Here is a 19,276-nt window from a genome sequence, read left to right as displayed (position 1 = left end):
AGCTATCAATTAAGTGCTGTTAGGTTTGCTGGTAAACCTTTATGCATAAACCACTGGTGAAGTCCAGGGCCTAGCTGAGCAAGGGGGTTGACTCTGAACCCTGTGACTCCACTTATCCATTCCTATCCTTACCTCTTTTGGCCCTTCTCCCCCAGCATCCATGTCGATAATTTTGGGTTGATTTTGGTTTTAGATTGGGTGTAGCCTGCTTTTGCTCTGTGTGCTTTAACCATCTAGGCCACAGCAGAGCGAACCTCGCCACTGAACTTTGCCCTGCTTTCACTATTACATTAAACCTGCTTTTGCCAACTCCTTTGCTGGTGATTTTTAAAGCATCTTTAAAAGACTCTTTCCAACCACCAGAACCACAGCAAACACAATGTCTTCTACCTTGCTGGCTGTTTGTGCTGCAGAAGTCAGGATGACTCGATGACATCAAGACATGAGACACAGCCCCAGCAGGATCTGCAGTGCTCCTCTGGCCCCTTGCAGAAATTCTCATTGTCAAAGAAGCAGCTAACTTGGCACTGCAACCAGATGCCATGCAGAGTCTTCTAGTCTCGAGGAGACAAGATCGTGGAGCATTCAGCCCTGGAAAAAACAGCTGCCATGTGGAGGGTCTGTGCAGAAAAAGGATGTCCTCTCATGGACATAGCTCATCTTATTGGGAGCCTCCCTTTCTTGAGGCTTCTCTCCAAAGGTTGTTGCATCCAATGCAGACCATGAGTCTCTATAAGGACACCAGCACGTTTTTCACTCAGCAGATTTAAATTAAAAAAAAACAGAACAAATGGGAGTTCCAGGGAGCTTTTATTGAGTTTAATTAACAAAATCAGGATTTTTCCATTCATCTTTTTTGCACTCACAACTCATGAAGCTCTTCACAAGTCAGTGCTGCAACACATACAAAGCCAGAGAAAACACATTCTCAACAAAATCTGAGCTCCACTGGAGAGTTTGCCAATTGCCAATTTAACAGAAAGCCAATTTTCCCCTCCCTCCCTTGACTGTTTTGAAGGACTAGACCATATTTGTTTGCTGGTTTACAGTTAGAATAGCAACCCCTTGTCCAGGGTCTACTGGATTATGACACTCCACTTGAATTGCAAATATTTTTTTTCTTGAAATAAAAGTTCCAGTTTCTTTCAATAAGGGGAACAGTGACTATTTTCTTCTCCTGACACCCCTTCCCCAAAATTACTGGTTAAAATACAGCAAGGCTGTATCTTAATAAAGACATCCCTACTCCCCTCCCCCCACCCCCCCTCTCCACTCCTCCCTAACTTGTCTACAGCAGAATTTAACAATGCTTCCACACGCAGAGGCATTTTAGCAATGCAGTGATGAACTGAGCAAAGCCTACAGGATAATCTGCCAAAGCCTTCTTGTGAAGTTCAGATGCATGCTCTTTGGCCCAGAGACCTGGCTGATTACAAAGATAAACTGTGATTCGAAAAAGATGGACCAGAAGTTCACAGCAAGCAGAAAACTCCCTGCAGGGACTACAGTTGCCCAACCTCTACCATGGTAGCTGTACTGCTGGAGTCTCTGGGAACAAAATTCACTTTGTTCTCAGGAAGTAATGACCAGCAGCCCCAGCAGCATTATGAAGGTTCAGCATCAGGGCAAGAACCACCACAACAGCAGCTCAAGAGATGTGGCATAACAGCTCTGTAACCTCTCTTACAGAAACTGAGGCAAGACAGCCATCTGCTCAGGTTTGTGTCCTATCAGTCATTTGTAAAGAAAAAAGTGTTTGAAGCATTTTTAAATCCTTGGAGCAGACACCCTCCCCCCCATCCCAAATAAAAATAAACAGAAGATCAGAATGAGATGATTTGATACCACCATATAACACAACATGAATTCATGTTGAGCTTCCCTGTTCTTACCCACAAAAACAGTCACAGAGGGCAAGGAAAGATGCTCCCATCTCATTCTGGAAATTGAAACATGTATTTGAGACCAACCCACCCCCCTCCCTTTGGGAAAAGGCCTCCAGCAGCTACGGTGCCCACATGACAGTGGACACCCAGAGACTGGCCTATAGGTTCTCTCAAGTGGCTGAAGATTTCTTCTTCACAGCCACCTCATCCAGTTGTGAAACTCCATTTCAGAGACTCAGAGTGACACTTTCAGACTTCCAACAAAAAAGGAATGCAGAACACATCAGGTCCTCATTCGCATCAACTTTGTCAGAGGAAGTATTTGACCTAGGGCTCATCACTGAAGGTTCTGACTAATCCATCTGTAAAGGCCGATAACCAGCAAAAACTGGAGCTCACAAGAAATCTCAGGAAGCCAAGATTTATACACAAAACAACCAAGAAAACCCCAAACCAAAATAACTGAAAACAAACAAAAGCCCCAAACAAACAAACAAAAAGGGGAAGAAAAACCAACAAAAAAAAACAACAAAAAACCCACAAACAAACAAAAAACCCCCACAAAAACACCCCCCCCAAAATAAAAACAAAACAAACAAACAAAAAAAAATCAAAACTAGGATTATCCTAGTCTTCTGGAGCATCTTTCCATTTGCAAGATCGCATCTGTTTGAGATAGCCTACTAGCACCAAAAATAGGCTGCTTCTTCCTTGACAAGAAGCCACCTAAAAATGGTGCCCCCGATAGTTTAGGTAAGTGCCATTCCTCAATGAGAGGCCAATTTTAAAGTAATACTTTCAAAAATTCTGTGCTTCAAGAGGGACCATCAATGCATGGCACCAGGCTAACCTACCACAAATCCATGCAGAGCACACACACCCGACTTGACATCGCTATCCTGTTCTTGTTACATGTGCATGCCCTGGTGAGATACAAAATTTATTTACATTTTCATGTCTTTGTTGCATTAAAATGATCCCTCTTCTGTCTGGAAAATCATAAGCTGGCTGCAGTACAGGAGCAAGATTTTACTTTTGGTCAAAGTTACCACCCAGAAGTTCCCACCCCCCCCACCCCCAAAAAGCACCCCAAAACTGTTTACATTTAGTACCTGCCAGTCAGATATAAGCTATGTGGCTCACAGAGACCAAGCTCTTGAGTTTGTATTCTAGTGCAGCATTTGCTACAGTTATGGAGTCACTGCTGACAAAAAGAAGAAAAACATCCCGAACACAAAAACCTTTCAATCTTGTAAAGTTGTTGTCAGGAGGCACCTGGCTTCTATTTATGATCATCAGGGAAAGGAATGGCTAGTCCACCTTGCGATTTCAAACTATTTTACTCCAATTCAAAAAAAGGGTCAAAATGGGGAGAAATTAAGACAATTACATCCTGCCTCAGAGGTAAGCAAGCATGGTGTGAGTGCAGCATCTGTATATGCAATAAATGACTGAGCAAAAGGGATTGCATTCACCCAGGTGCCTCCTGACAGTGGTGGTTAACAGGCTAAAAGGGATTTAAAAAAGAGTAATTTTTTTGATTTGTCTCACTCCTTTTGCCTGTAGATCAGGCCAAACATCAAGCATGTTGGGAGGGGCACAATTTAAAGCAACACTACTTGACCAGAAAGCACTTTTCAGCAATATACAATGTAAAATGACAGACAGCAACTCATGGCAAACAAGAGTAGTTGGCAAGCAGCTTCCTGCAGCTTCTGACATTAACAGGGGTTTGCCCTTACCTGCTCACAGTTCTGCACAGAGGCCACTCTGGGCAGAAAACGCAGCACTGCAGGAAGTGATTCAATTCCACAAAGCTCCAGAACTGTCAGTTTATGCACGCAAATTGGTTTTTTTTATGGTCTCTAAAACCAAAATCCACACCTTACGCGTATACTGCTCAGCGACACCCACTGGATTTCCCTCACACCATGGTGGAACACAGGTCATGGACTCCTTCAGAGCTTGTCAAGTTCCTGAAGTTTCTAAAGGGGAAAATCAAAGAGCATCTCCCAAAAGGCTGAGCTATGGATTTGGAAGTCTTGGAGCCCCACAAGTGATCTCTTCCATACGAGCAGTACAGGACTGTTGCTAGCACCAGAGTAAATCCATCCTGACAAGGGACACTTGTGGTGGCCTGCAGTTCACAGAGGTCAGGGAACATCTCATTGTTTAGTGTTGCAGAAAACTGAGCCCCTCTCATCTTTAGCTGCTCCCATAATCAGTCTAATCCCTTTAACCTCAGCAACCTTCATCATAAAAGAAAAAGTTATATATGAACCCAAACAGAAAAAAAATCATATTTACAAAGTTTGTACAATATACACATCTGATTTTCTATGGGACACACTGCACCAGAAGAAAGAGGGCCATGGCTCTGAAACAAGTCTACCTATCAAGTGCTGTAACTACTAATGAAGACTCATGGAAACCAGTCTTTAGTGTTCTGCTAGAGCACAGGGCTTTTCTTATGGCTCCTGCAAAGGATCACAGGCTACTCTTTCCTTCTGGAGCTATGATGCTGCACCTAATCAGCCCAGATTTTAGGTTGGTTTCATTTTAAATACAGATATTTACAGTTTGGGTGAACTGCAGATGCATATCAACTCCTCCAATTAAAAAAAAAAAAATTAAAAAAAAATTTTAAAAGTTGGAAAACAAAAAAAAAGGAGTATTACCAGTAACCAATACATTTCACCTCCCAGCCCTGGGCTTGACTACATGGGAAGGAGGAGAAGGGGAAGAGAGGGGAACTTTGACCTGAAACCAAAAACAGATGTCGATTCCTTGGGCTGTGTTGGAAAGGTGATATTCTGAATGGTCTCATAGCATAAGGCACTTTGCACGAATAAGTAAGAAGCTCTTTAGCTTAAAAAATAGATGAGTAACCAGGGAGAAGTTGAAATGCACTCAGTCAATGGTTAAAGAATTTGAAATAGCAGACAAGCTCGTGTTCATCAAGATTCTTCTCTTTTCAGGGTTTCTCTTCTTCCCTTGCTGACCCTCCCGCCCAAAGAAAACAAAATTTAAAACCAGCAGTTAGTGCAACTAATGTTCAATCAGCACACAGTGCAAACAAGTGGAAAAACAAAAAGACATTCCTCCTTTTATCTTCTTTCTTCCTTGCTGCCAAATTTAAAGAGAAAAAAAGGCCGAGCTCTTTTAGTCTTCATAGCTCCGAAATGAAAAGATGAAGAAAAACCCACAAAGAGAAGGGTATCCCCAAAGAAACGATGTGTCACAGATCTGGATCATAGGGCTTCACCTTCTGGCATGCGTAATCAAAGCCTAAAAAAAAAAAAAAAATGAAACAAAACAACAACAAAACCACCAAAATCAAACCAAACAAACAAAACAACCTCCCCAAAACCAAACAAATAAACAAAAAAAAAAAAAACCAAAACAACAAACCAAAGAAACCCCACAAACAAACAAAAACAGAAAAAAAGGCAGAAAAAACCCAATAAAACAAACAACCACAACACCCTCAGTTAAATCGGTTCTATACAAAACCAGAACACAAAGTGATGAATCACATACAGTAACTATGCAACAGCTCTCAAAAGGCAAAGGGCATATTGAACAGCTCAATACCAATTTCAGCTTTGTAGAAAGAGGTGCTGCTAAAGCCCTTCTGTACCTATGGAACATGACTACCTCCTGGTTTCTTGTATTTTAGGAAGCAGCAAACTGCTCCTGGGCAAGGTCCCAGCATTGCCCTTAGGAAGCTGTTCCACATTCATTAACTGCTACCATCCAAGAGCCTGCTCCACATTCATTACCTGTTTTGTGTTCTATTTATTTATAGACATGGAGAAGGTTCAATCATCAAAGCAGAAGCTTTCAAGTCAGCTTGGTATGACTATCTAGGGCTATCCTTGGATGACTTCAAAGAAGGAACCATAGGTTCATTTTAACGCTATCAAGCAGTCTGCTTCTATAGCCACTTTTTTATCTTTGGTCATCTGAAAAGAATTTCAGCAGCTTCACTGGTATTGTCTTTCTAATTCCTGACCTCTGAGAAGAGTACACATAAGAATGATTTTCAGCCTAAACTGTATGGTGATGGATCTTGCATGACATCTTAACTCAGGTCAGATCATCATCCTGCAGCCAATTTAACTTGACTGCAGTCCAGGGCAAGTCATCTTCCTATAAAAGGACTTAACTCGGCAGCTTTTCCTGAGACAATGATCAGAGAGGGAGCACTTAGATGAGTCTCCAACAGTGAAACCTCATTTTCTGTTGAAACTATGTAGACGACCTCAAGTGGCAGCAAAGATGAATTACAGTTCACTCCCTACTTTGTTCACTTCCAAGAATTCTATGAACCAAAGGATACAAAAGAGGCAGCACCTTTTGCTTGAACCGGGTCCTTCTGGCTGGTGAGGTGCTTACTCTTTGGTTGATGCTCTGTTCTCAACGCTATCCATTTTATCTCCTCACCTTTTTGAGGACTACTTTCCTCTCGGCCCCTCACCAATTTCTCATTTCAGCTTAGCAATACAGAAAGACCTCATTAGGCTACTAGTACTCCATCAACCATTTGCCACTCCCCCTTTTCCCCATTTTTGATCTCCTTAGCACATGGTTAGCATTTCAATGAAAACAACTAAAAAATACTCATCCCTCCCCTCCCACCTTCAGCACATCCATGGAATTCCTTGCACTGACATTCTATTTCAAACCTGGGTTTTCACATTCAGAGCTTTTTCATCACATCAGTTTCCCTCTTCCCTTGAGGTAACACCAACACATCAACAACATTCCTTCATTCAACACATCACTATTCATCAAGGCACTTATATACCTGCATGTTTACTGTTTCTCATCTTCTACAGGTTCACTGTGGTATTCTGCCACATACAAGCTCTTGTCGATGTTGCTTGGTATGGGTTTAATTTCAGTTCCCAACTGCTCCTCAATACTTTTCAGGTTGAATCGATCATCATAGGTGATTAAGTTGATGGCCAGGCCAAGATGACCAAAGCGACCTTGACAAAAAAACAAAAACACACACCTAAACTGAACTGAATTAACATGGGGTTGTCAGAAAAAAAGTCTGCAGACGGTGAAGTTAGTATCATTCTGTGATGTTAAAAACAATCCAGCCACAGGTCTCTACACCTTTCACAACAGTTTTTGGTAAGGAGTTCTGTAGTGCTGTAGGAGTAAAACTCAGGAGGTTCAAAATGCTCTGACCAAAGCTCCAGGATAATCACCATCAAAAAGTCTTCCAGAGCTCTTGAACAAGCCTGAACTATAAAGTTCAACTACACTGAGTTCCTTTGTTTTTTGCCTTTCTTCAGGGCCTATTCTGCTGATTCCCAGACAGTAGAAACATATCTCAAAACACACGCAGAAAAAAGACACATACATCTCTAGGCTTGAGACACTCTGAAGCTGAGATTTTAGTAGAGAAAATCCTGAGATAAAAGCAAGATATGCCTCTTTTTTTCCCCCATTAGATTGTTCAGGCCAGTTTCAAGAAAACAGCCCTTTATTCAGATAATATCCTCAGCGAGGATAGCCATCTGAAACGATACCAAAAATAAATTTGTCAGAAAAATCAAAGCTACCTAAGGTAATTCTCAAATATAGTAATAAAAAACCAAAAGCCAATTCAAGGCTAAAAAGCATGACAGTCATCAGCAAAGTTGCACCTAAAACAGGTTTTTCCTCTCACCTGATCTGCCAATGCGATGAAGATAAGTTTCTGCCAGCTTTGGGAAATCAAAATTTATCACCACATTCACAGCCTGGATATCAATACCTCGGGTAAACAGATCTGAAAGACAATCCAGATCACAAAGAAATTTAATTTCAATGAGCTCAAATGCTGACAGTATTTAGGGTGTAAAGATTAACAGTGATTAACATTGCTTTGCACTAGTTTCCAAATATAAGCTTTCCTTGTATCAAAGGCAGTTTACATACAATCCTGTTACAGCTTCCTCTTGCTCTGTATACCTTGTAAACATGAATAACCTAAGGAGTAAAACCAAAACCACCAGATCTGCACATCTACACAGAAAAAATAACCACAAAGCTATTTTTTCCACATTACACTATTTCAGAGCAGTTCTTCTCAAGCATCTCTTCACACAGAATTGTGCACTGCCAGTGTCACAACAGACTTGTGACCTGAACTACATTCCATCACCTCAACTACTTCTATTCTGCTTCAAGCAATTTTTAAGATGGCCCAGACATATGTAGTGATAGCAGACACTGCCAGGTATTGCCATAAGCAGGCCATACAACAAAGAACTCAGATCATACACAGGCCAGTCAAAACTACAGAAGAATTTAGAAAAAGTGAGCTATAAACACTTAAAAGAATCAGCAAAACTTCACATGACCATAGTCACAGTTGTACTGATATATCATACAGTTTATGACCCAACAACTCAGGGAACCCTCACACATGAAAATAAAAAGAAAACACTATTGCAGTAAAATTATTTGTTGGCAAGCTGCACCTTCACAAAAGACAAAATTCCTCATGCCTAAAGGAGTGCTGCACCCTGCTAACATGCAGGTTTGACAAAGAGACATCTTACTAAAACATCTTGTTTTGGATCAGCTAACTGATTGTAGATCAGCTAACTATTGTAGATCAGCTAACTGATCTACAATACTGGGATAATGCACTTTCTATCATAAACTTTAGAAACAGGAAAATGTTTAGGAACTCTCACCAGTGCAAACGAGATTGCGGCACAAGCCATTTCGGAAATCATGGAATACACGATTGCGGTGCTCCTGGAAATACATACATATAAACAAAGAGAAACAAAAAACCAAAACCCACAAACCAACCAGCTGTTACTTTTAGGTATATTCCAGCAACTAACACCCAACTTCAATCGCGTACATTTCTCCCCCTTGTCGTTAGAGAACAGCTGAGTTGAAACAAGATGCCAGTACAAATTTTTTAGCACTTCTTACCATATATTCTAAAGAACTAACTCTAGAGAGTCTTAATCCCATTTCTCAACAAAGGCAATTAACTTACTGTGTTTTAAAATCTCCTATGGTGGCATCCAAACCATCTCAGAAAAGGACTATCTAAAGTTAAAATCACCTGAAATCACATCAGGGAAGTTAAACTGGTATTTTGACTGTTCTCTTTCTCCAGCCCGGCCCCCTTGCCAAATTTCAAATGTTTGACTCACTCCCTCAAAAACTGAAGCTGGTAGTAACTTTCCCTTTCCTGATAGTAACTTTCCTTTCCTTTAACAGAATTAGGGGTGGGATGAGTCAGTTTTCGGTGAAGACTCTCCCCTCACAAACACCTCACTTTGGGCTACACTAAGATTAAGTAATATCACTGTTGAGTGAAATTTAGAGAGGGAATGAACAAGCTGAAGCATTCTGCAAAAACATAGCTGCACTTATCCAAAAAGATCATCTACTGACTGATCAAAAGCATACAAAAATCAAACATCAAGAAACCCACTTCCATATCTCTCTGTTCTCAATAACACCCCCACTTCGGTTTCTGCCCAATTATTGCTCTGCATCTGCCCCATGAGCAGCAAGCTGTACTAGTTTACATATAAAATTAAAAAAAAATGTTTCAAAGTAAGCCTGTTCTACATGCATCACTTCAGCCTTCTGACATCTTTTAATAGTCTGAAGCTAGAGGAAGTATTGTACAGGAGCTACTGTAGAATTAGCAGAAACCTCTGCACCAGCAGAGCTGCAATCGCATTTTTTACCAGCAACACCACGGCCACAAGTGTACGGTTACCATACACTAGCCACAGCTATCACCAAGAGGTTTGATCCAATCCATCGCCTCAACTTCTCAGATTCCCCTGCAGTCACTGTGCAAGATTACTGTTTGCAAAGCCACAGAGGGCACTCAATGGGCTACGTACTGTGGTTTTTGTAATTTAATTCAGGCCCGTTTTCATCTGAGTTAGTTACACTGTGTGCTCTACCCTGGCTCCCCGTGCTGCCAAAGCAAGGCAGCAGCACTAAGAACTGTGCCTTCTGGCTGCAGTTTGTGCTTACACTGGGACTAATTACCCTCACATGAAGTAGTAAAATACCAACTGGACACATACACTGAATAGTCCAGAAAGAGAGCTGGGATGGGGGGAAGGTTGGAAGTGGGTATCTAAAACCAAAGCTATAGCAAAGCAATACACGTTTCAGTTTATGAAGAACATGCCAATTTAAAGCAAGCATGAGACTTAGTTCAGCTGTTCAGTAAAGCCTGAGGTGCGGTGGAAAAGACTTCATACTCACCTGCCTCATTTTAGCATGGATATAAAAGCAGGAATAGCCCAGTTGGGAGATCTTTTTGGCTAGCAATTCAACCCGTTGAGAGGAGTTGCAGAAAATGATCGACTGGTTAATCTGGAGCTGAACATATGAACAGTATTCTCAATAAATGCAGCATTTTACTAACAGAGGGTCCCAGACACGTCTAAATCCCATGCAGAAAGAAAGCACGGCAAGTATGCCGCTGGTAATTTACATCAGATATATTTTTGTATAGGAAGGGAAACAATTAAGAAAGTTCTGTAACACAGAGATGCCGGACCAGAAGCATGCATTTTTAGCCTTAGATACATAGCACATTTTGACAAAGAACTTTCATTAGGCTGCCTTTAAAATACTCAGCCTTATTTATGATCCCAAGAGAGAAAAAGCTTCTGGTATGTTCCCGACACAGCCCTGCTCCTTACCCTGGAAAAGAGTGTATTGAGGCAGTGCACTTTCTGACGCTCAGTGACATAGGCATAGTACTGAGTAACTCCCTTCAAGGTCAGCTCCTCCATCAAATTTATCTCATAGGGTTTCTGCAAATGGGAATTCTGAAAAATAAAGATATTCATAAAGCAGGCAGATCTACGTGCAAAAGAATGTATGTAGTTCCCACTCTACACCACACTTAACTTCCTCCAAGGCAAGGATGCACTACTTAGCCACTCACTCTTCATGCTATGCTGAAAACAGGGTGGGTAAATTTTCACAATTACTTATATATCCGAGGTGACTAAGCAGGCCAAACAGGAGCACCCTCCACAAGCAAATCCAAACAGATGATGTAACTAATATACAAAGTAGAAAATAGCACCTTATTGGCATACACCTTTAATGCAACTGCAGGTCAAAAACTGCTTTCAAACTTCTGCCCTAGACTTAGGCTGATTTAGGTTAAACCTGTGAAGTTTAGATGTATTTAAAATAGCAAACACTAACAGCTATGCACCACTCATCCACACCCTTCCTGCACAATGTCACCACCATCATCATACCTACAGGGACACATCTCCACTCACCATGAACTTCTGCACACTCAAAGGAAAAGTGGCTGAGTAGAGCAAAATCTGTCTGTTTTTAGGTAGCGTGAGGATTATGTCTTCCATTATTTGAACAAAATCTTGAGACAGCAACTTATCTGCCTGTAACAACAGAAGTAATAAACAGCAAGTTAAAATAATGGCGTAAGGTTTTAGCCTTTTGGTAGCTACACATTTGGGGGAAGGAAAAAAAACAGTTACCAAGGCTCCTACTAGAGCCATCCAAGAGCTTTCAAACTACATTTTCACTCAGAAGCTTGTATGCTATTAGTTGTTCATAAGTCAATTTTATATACATTTATATATATGGTAAGCACAGCTGACTCAAACAGAAACCAAATGAAATGCATTCCTTTGTTGCAGAATAGACTTACTCTATTCTTCAGCATCAGCAAAGACAGGAAAGGCTAATCTTCCTAGGCTGTTTTCTTAGAAGATTTACATGCAAAAAATTCCTACTGTCAAAACAGTTTCTCAAAAATACTCAGAAATGGAGGAGACCTTACAATGTCTCTAAGCAAGTTTGAATCACTGCTGTGCACCAAAAGGACACTCACTGAGACACATCATTCCTTTAACTTGGTGTTAAAATCCCAGAACATTTAACATAAGCAACTTGCCTCATCCAATACTATCATCTGGACATGCTCAACTTTCGCTACTCCTTTCTTGATGAGATCGAGAATTCTCCCAGGGGTAGCTATCACCACATGCACTGTAAGGTTAGAAGAGAGAGAGAGAAAAAAAAAAAAAAAAGAGAGAGAGAGAAACAAAAAACACCACAATGTTAAGATGATTAAAACTGTCTTTCCTTCCAGTATTCATGGCCATGTTTCACATGAACACTTTGGAAGAATGACAACAGTATACAAACACCAAAAAAGACGCTGTGGTCTGTTCTGTAAACAGGCAAATAGCAACAAGCAAAAATTCCACGACCCCATTGCAAAAGCCACAAAGAAACAGCAACCTTAGTATAGCTAAAGTGCTCTGACCTGTATCATCAAGTCTCATTATGTCATCTCGCAAATTGGTTCCTCCCGTTGTTGCCATCACTTTGGCACCTCCCATGTGCTTGCTGACTTGGATACAGATTTGACTGACCTGCAGGGCTAGTTCACGGGTGGGAACAATCACCATTGCTAGAAGTTAAAAACATCACTGTGAGTTACGAGTAACACCCTGTATCTTAAAAACTCATCCTCAGAGGAGACAGAGACTTCATGTAAAACAATGAAAAGCAGAGTCTAGGAATTCCAGTCCAGGTATCCTGAACAAGACCTAGGAAATGCTTTTGACAAGGCAAATTCCATGCAAGGGTTCTCCAGTCTTTGATGCACCCATTGCACAAATATCCCAGGCAGCATGCTTACTTATTATTCCACATTCACTTTCCAGGGCAAGACAGAAAAGTCTACAAGCCTTCTTCTATTTGAACCTTTTGAAAACAACTGTGGGACTTTGCAAATTACACCTCCCCATCATCACTCCCCATTAGCTTTCTCTGAAAGTACAAGCAGGTAACATACACTGCCCAATTTCATTAACCAGTTTTAGATTCAAGTCTAATGTAGTGACTGACACCATTATCTGGCAACAGCTAAATGTGATCCACCTCAACTGACCTTGTATATTGTCCTTCTTTAAGTCCAGCCGTTCAAGTAAAGGAATGAGGTAGGCTCCACTCTTGCCTGTTCCATTTTTTGCTCTAGCCAAGATATCCCTACCAGATAAAGCAATGGGGATGCTCTCCTCCTGAAATGCAAGGACAGAAAGTGCATGAGCAATTAATCATAAGTCATGTTTCACTGACGAGGCTGACCACATTTGACTCCCCTCACTAACAATACCACATGAAAGCTGACTGCTTCATGACCATTATTATTACTATCCTGCAACTACAAGCACGACAGACTCACAACAGGAAGAAGTTAAACCCATCAGTAAAGAGTTCCCCAGCACTTCCCACCTAGAAGTCCTTATCTTGCCTGATCATAAGAAAGGGATCAGGTACCACAGGTAAACCCATACTAACACATTAGGAAAATAGTGAAAAGTTGGGAAAACAAAAAGTGAAGAGACAGTTACAGTCACTAGTAAACTCCTCCTAAGGAAAAAGATTCCCCCCTTAATCTGAGCATTAGAACCACCTCAGTCCATGTGATTCCAGCCTCTATATTCCTGTGATATACTTCTCAAAATCTTCAGCCATCCAAACACAGGCCCCACGTATTTTAATTTCACTACCTTTTTCAGCAACCTCTAAAGAAATCTCATCCTTCTGGAAAAGTGGCATAATTAGAATCTGCTTATAAACAAAGCAAGCCATAGTTTTCTCATGCCTTAAAGAGACAAGGTGGTAGAGCTGTGTCAGTGATAAACCTTGAGAGACCATTTAAAAGATAATTCAACCTTCCACCCCCTGAAGTTTACACATGAACGGTTCTTAATAGTACAAGCATTAGAAGTAAAAGAAAGATGGAGGTACAGAAAAGTAAACTTGCTAAGATATTATTCTCTCTCCTACAGTCTTCATTACTCTTCTTCCACAAGACTACAATAGAAAGAGCCAACACTATGATAAAGCCATAATTATATTTTTAACAACTAAAGGTACATAGCCAATGGTAACTCAGTTTTGGAAAATTTATAGAACAGACCTCTGGGACTACTTATGTGAAAGCACTGTTACTGAACAGAGAATTATCAAATTAACAACTCCAGCATGAAAAGGAAAATCCAAGTTAAATGTCTCAAAAGAGTAAGGCAGTCCCATCACTAAGTCACTCAAGGATTGACTTAGTGATTTAGTTGGGGGTTAGAAATTCTTGCTTTTCCCAAGGGACACCAAGTTCTTTCGTTCACAGCTTCAATTTTCCCCAATGATGGCATAAGTATTGGGCATTTAGGCATAAGAACGTCAATACATTTACAGAAGTTAAAAGCAGCATCTAAGTAGTCTGTTTGAAAACAACCTGAATAGGAGATGGTTTTTCCCAGCCCATTTCAAAAATTCCCATCAGCAACTCCCGTTTCAAACAGTAATCTTCAAACTCATTTCCTTTTGTGGAGGTCACGTCCTGAATAATCAAAAAAAACAAGCACATCCATAAGATCAGGTCATACAACCTGCAGCTGTTAATTTGATCTGAAATTGCCTGTACAGGAACACCACGAATTACTACACAAGAGTTCCCATTAAGTCATGCAACACCCTACAGCGGCAAAGGAAACATTGGCTTTCTCAGAGCCAAACACACCTCCTGAGTGTATACAGCGACACCTTCCCATCTGCCTCACATGAAGCAGAGGCTGCCTGTGTCATGTTATAATACTAATAAAGTAAGAGATCCACAGTGAACTCCATTTTTGAGCTTTCCAAGAACAGCATCACTCACAAGCAGCTGAGAGAACAAATTAATTCTTCATTTAAAACAGCAGGAGCTGAACTACTTTTTAGCCTTCACTCAGGACAGTATTTTACCACTGCAATCTCTCCCACAAGTTTTATTTAATATTTATTCCTACAATTCAATCATCCTTACCGAAGTTTTGATTCTCAAATCCTTTGGAGGGAGTTTTAAAGTCTTCTTCCAGTCATCACCAGGTCTATAGCAAAATAAAATGAAAACAGATTTTTAAATAATGAATATTTTGATTTTGCACTTTTTTTTTTCTTAGATATAGTGATGAACATATTATATTTTCACCTCCTCAAAGCTAAAAGCGCCTACACATATGAGCTCAAATCTTCTCTGAGCTAAGCAGGATGTAACAGGCAAAAAACTGTAAACAGACAAAAATCACCTGTCTGCCAAACAAGTCTGAGAAATCTTTATCCAGTCATGATTCAGGTCCCATTTTTAGGGCACTGAATCAAACAACAGAACAGATATAAAACTGAGCACTTACTTAGTCACATAACAGAAACTAGCTATAATAAACCCACACAACAATATTTCATGACTTGAAAGAAAAATTCTCTTGCCCAAGGAAGATCCATTCTTAATCCCCAAGTAAAGTGAAAAGGTAAAAAATGCTTCTGATGAAAAAACTTAGTAAGCAATCACTCCACTTATTGACGAAACTTCATTTTCTCTCTGTGAGATTTAGATACCCATCCTCTCTTGAAAGTCACTGTAGAGTGGAGAGAAAGTCTTTCTTGTCACCAGTCCCAGGAAGTTATGCGTGGATTGTGATGAGTTTAATTCACAACATTCATTAGAGTAACCACGTAATACATTTTAAAAAAAGAGGGGGAGGGAGCAGGTTAGGCAGATTTTAAGAACCTGAGTGCTCCATCCCACTTTCTCTGAGGAGAGCTGGCACTTCCTTCACAAATAATTAACAAAATAAAATAAAAGCCAGTGCCCTTCAGGAGGAGGAGGATCCATGGGGGGGAAAAAACCCAAAAAAAAACACAATAAAGGAAAGCAACACATTACCACACCATCCAAGTATTTTACACCTTTTAGAAATTCCAATCAGCACACTTCCAAAACTAGCTGGATGGGGAGCAGGATATCACAGTGGGACTGTATCCTCTCAGCTCAGCCTTTGATAAATTAAAGCCAGAGCATTACAATGAGAAGATCAGGTACTACTATTTCAGATCCGTGACAAGAGAGAAATGACTTTAAAGCATTTCTCACCACGGGAAAGAACTAGAACTGCAACAAACTGAAAGGCGTAAACAATTAGACTGAGACCAGGTGGCATTTCCTTCTCAGTCTTAAAAGTCAGTTCAGTTCCTTTCCACTCCTATACTTCCCTCTTGCACCAAGAGCAAAAAACACAGGATTCTAAAGCTAGGCTACCTCTGACAGTGGCTCACACTCAGAAAAGCACAGCATCAAACTGGATTTTCACAATAGTAACTGCTGGAGAGAAGCTTGCACATGGAAATACAGCTTTTTTGTAAGGTACATGACAGGACACTTCTAACCACCCATGTGACAAAACAACAGAAGACAGTGTTTTCCAAGCAGGAATCCAAGAATGCTTTCCCATACACAACTTTTAAACATTCATTTCACGGCAGCCAATACAAATACTTACTTAATAGCGGTGGTCATACTCTGTGCTTGCTGTTGAGTGCCATTATTGATTGTGCTGGCATTTTTCAGCTGGTTCATCTGTTGCTGAGTTTGTGTGCCTCCACCTCCTGGGCCCCCGCTGGGTTTTACAGGGCCTCTCAACTGCCCATTCTGACTGGATAGACCCATTATAACAGGGTTCTCTGTTCTGGCCGTGCTCATGCTTTTATCTTTAAAGATGTCTTTTTAGACTTCAAAACTTTGAAAGTCAGTACAGAAACTGTAATAACAGTTTATTAGACTCTCCAAAATGAAGAGATAAATAAGTCTTGCTCAATATATGAGTCCTTTATTGCAATGCAGGCAAGCACCTGTAAGTCACTCAAAAGTAAAGCAGTAACTTGCTCTGATGCACTGTGGAACAACTTTTTTTTAAAAAAAGCCCTCTATTGAAGTTCAGTTATATCACAATTCACTTGCTTCAATCTGAAAGAGAAGCAGACAATAACAATTAGTATGCGGATTTTTGTCTATGCAAATCACATCAATGTACTCTTGTATTTTAGAAAAATTTCTTCCCAGGCGATGTGCAACAACAGTACTTGCTTTTTTGTTTCCTCAGTGATAATTATAAAGACATGCATCAAACTTTTTTTGCCTTTCTAGAAAGTGTTGCCTAACATCTTCAGACACCAAAGAAAACTTCCCAAACAGTTGTGCTTTCAGCGACCTTCCACTACATATCCCCTCACGTAAAGTAACCATTAAGTGTATCAATGGCTTTGATGGCTCCTCAATTCCCCCACAAATTCCCCCACTTCCAGGATGCAGCCAACCAGCCCTAAAACATGAAAAATATTATGCATAAGTTTGTGACGAGAAGCAAGACTACCACAGGGAGTGGACATTCCAGTTAGAACTGACAAAACCCTTACATTACACTGATTGCCCTGCTCGGTTTGAATGGGAAATATAGATTATGCAAACCCAAAAGAACAGCTTACACTCCTCCAACCCAAAATGCTAGCTCAACCAGCTTACCCCCAGTTTTCAACCGGGTATTGATTTAAGGCTATTCAGAAGAGTGACAAAACACCATTATGCTGAATTGAGAGCAGCTGCCTCTTTGAGTCGGAGTGACTGAGCTTGAACTGAAGCAGTAACGCTGCTGGTCATGCAGCTTCCTGCTTGTGATCTTACCTTCCTGCTGTCAGCGACAACTTATGTGGTTCTTGGAAGATAACATTTCATACACATGACTTAATATTGACTCTGTATGTAACAGAAAGGTTGCAAAACTGTGGAAAGACAATACAAAGTCTGCCCCTTACATAAAGCAAGCATGGACCAGAGCTAAAGGCTCCTTACAATGGTACCAGGGAGACAAAATGTCCCTAGTCCAAAATCTGTTGAAACAAAATCGTTTGGCTCGCCTTGAGCATCTGCATCTTGGGAAAATACAAAGGGAAGACCAGAAGACTACTGCTTCCTAACCTCGGCATTCACAACAAAATGCATGTTTTCCCGGTGAATAAAAAGGCACAGTGAAGAGCATTTCAAGAGAGTGGAAAAGGAATTCAGACTTCCCAGGTGTTTTAAGGTGTGTCAGTGCTGGCTTCCAGCAAAATTTTAAAGTTTGCGATACTAGGATTTTCTGCTAGTTAACTTTCAAGGCATCTTCGAAAAGGTATTTCTCTTGCCCATTAACTTCGTAAAAACCAGAGGAGTTGCGAAGGTAGCCAGAGACGCCAATGAGACCCGACTACTAACGCCGAGAAGTTCTCCAATAGCGTAGGAAATGAAACCTCTGTCCCTTGTGCCCACACGCTCGTAATTATCTTTTAGAAAAACACAAGTTTAAAAAAACCCGCAAGTCTCACGGAACCCAAAAGAATCTCCCTGTTCCGATAAAAGAGACGCCACCATTTCGCAAACCAGCGGACTGGAAAAAAAGGGCCTCCATCGCATATCTCTGCTCTCCGGGCGCGGGCGGACGGCCGGGGCATCAGCTCCGGACCTCTTCCATTCCATCGCCTAGGCCCGGCACAAAGGGAGCCCTCGAGGTGCTCAGTGTGCCCGATGAGCCCGGGCCGCAGTGCGGAGCCCCGGGGCAGAGCGGTGGGCCCGGCGCCGCCCGCCAATCGCAGCTGCGCCACACCAACACCTCCCGCCCGCGAACAATGGAGCGGCCGCAGTTTGCCGCCTGAGCCGGCGAGGAGCGAGAGCTGCTCGGGGCCCGCCCCGCCCCCGCGGTCCCTCGGTCCCGCCGCTCCCGGTGCGCCCAGGCCCGATCCGGCCGTCCCCGCCCCGCCCGCGGCGCCGCCAGGCCCCGCTCAGGCCCGCGCTCTCGCCGCAGGCCGCGAGGCGCGGCCCGCCAGCAGCGGCCCCCTCGCCCTGCTCCCACGGAGCCATGCCCGCCCTGGCCCGTCCTCACCGCCACCAGCCGCGCTCCCCCTCGCCCAGGTACAAAATCCTCTCGCTCCCCCGGTGCCTTGTTATGGCGACTCGACGCTCCAAGATGGCGGCTTCCTCCTTCCTCCTGTGCGCCCTCCCCCTCCCGGCGGGCGGCACCGGCCCGCCCCACACGCATCACGTGCGTACGTCCGTCCGTCCGTACGTACGTACGTACGTTCGGCGTGCGCCACGCGTTACGTCCCGCCCAGCGTGCGGCTGCCCGCGTGACCGCGCTGGCCGCTCGCGCCGCTCCCTCAGACCTGTCCCTCCCCTTTGAACCTGGAAACGTAACGGGGCTTCGCTATGTGCCCATTAAAACAACACAAACGTAACAATGAGGGACTGAGCCACAGCTGTAGGAGTCGTAACCGCCGATCGTGACAGGCTGGGGATTGGCATTTGTTTTTAGACAGGTGTTACTTGGACGTGGATTTTGACAAAGCGAGACACAATGGGAGTGTAATCTTAGTAGTTACTGCTTTGCAGACAATTTTTTCTTCAAATGTTTTTGCAAAGTACATGCAAAAGGACAAGAACATTCCCGGGTTTATCTAGTTCCTGACATCTACAGCTGTCTCTA

General features: G+C 42.1%; 1 protein-coding gene across 1 annotated transcript; it reads right to left on the bottom strand.

Moving 5' to 3' along the window:
• Positions 1-791: 791 nt before the first annotated feature.
• DDX6 (DEAD-box helicase 6) lies at positions 792-18,791 on the bottom strand. Its single transcript, XM_066564310.1, has 14 exons — positions 18,677-18,791; positions 16,265-16,728; positions 14,752-14,815; positions 14,182-14,286; positions 12,832-12,961; positions 12,202-12,348; positions 11,823-11,921; positions 11,186-11,304; positions 10,589-10,717; positions 10,146-10,262; positions 8,588-8,651; positions 7,573-7,674; positions 6,697-6,880; positions 792-5,174 (listed from the first exon to the last, which is right to left on the bottom strand). Exons 2-13 carry the CDS (start codon positions 16,462-16,464, stop codon positions 6,705-6,707), a joined length of 1,452 nt encoding a protein of 483 aa, XP_066420407.1. The 5' UTR covers positions 16,465-16,728; positions 18,677-18,791; the 3' UTR covers positions 792-5,174; positions 6,697-6,704.
• Positions 18,792-19,276: the final 485 nt, after the last annotated feature.

This window comes from Molothrus aeneus, chromosome 22, assembly GCF_037042795.1.
Source record: "Molothrus aeneus isolate 106 chromosome 22, BPBGC_Maene_1.0, whole genome shotgun sequence".
NCBI lineage: Eukaryota > Metazoa > Chordata > Aves > Passeriformes > Icteridae > Molothrus > Molothrus aeneus.
Note: the sequence above shows the minus strand (reverse complement) of the source record. Positions and strands in the feature narration are given on the sequence as shown.

What these genes read in the sequence shown, in the direction of transcription:
- DDX6 (XM_066564310.1), bottom strand. Translation starts at nt 16,464, where the DNA reads ATGAGCACGGCCAGAACAGAGAACCCTGTTATAATGGGTCTATCCAGT. An exon ending in TCAATACACTCTTTTCCAGG is followed by an intron (nt 10,263 to 10,588) that starts GTAAGGAGCAGG and finishes TCATATGTTCAG; the next exon opens with CTCCAGATTAACCAGTCGAT. An exon ending in CCGCAATCTCGTTTGCACTG is followed by an intron (nt 7,675 to 8,587) that starts GTGAGAGTTCCT and finishes ATTGTCTTTCAG; the next exon opens with ATCTGTTTACCCGAGGTATT.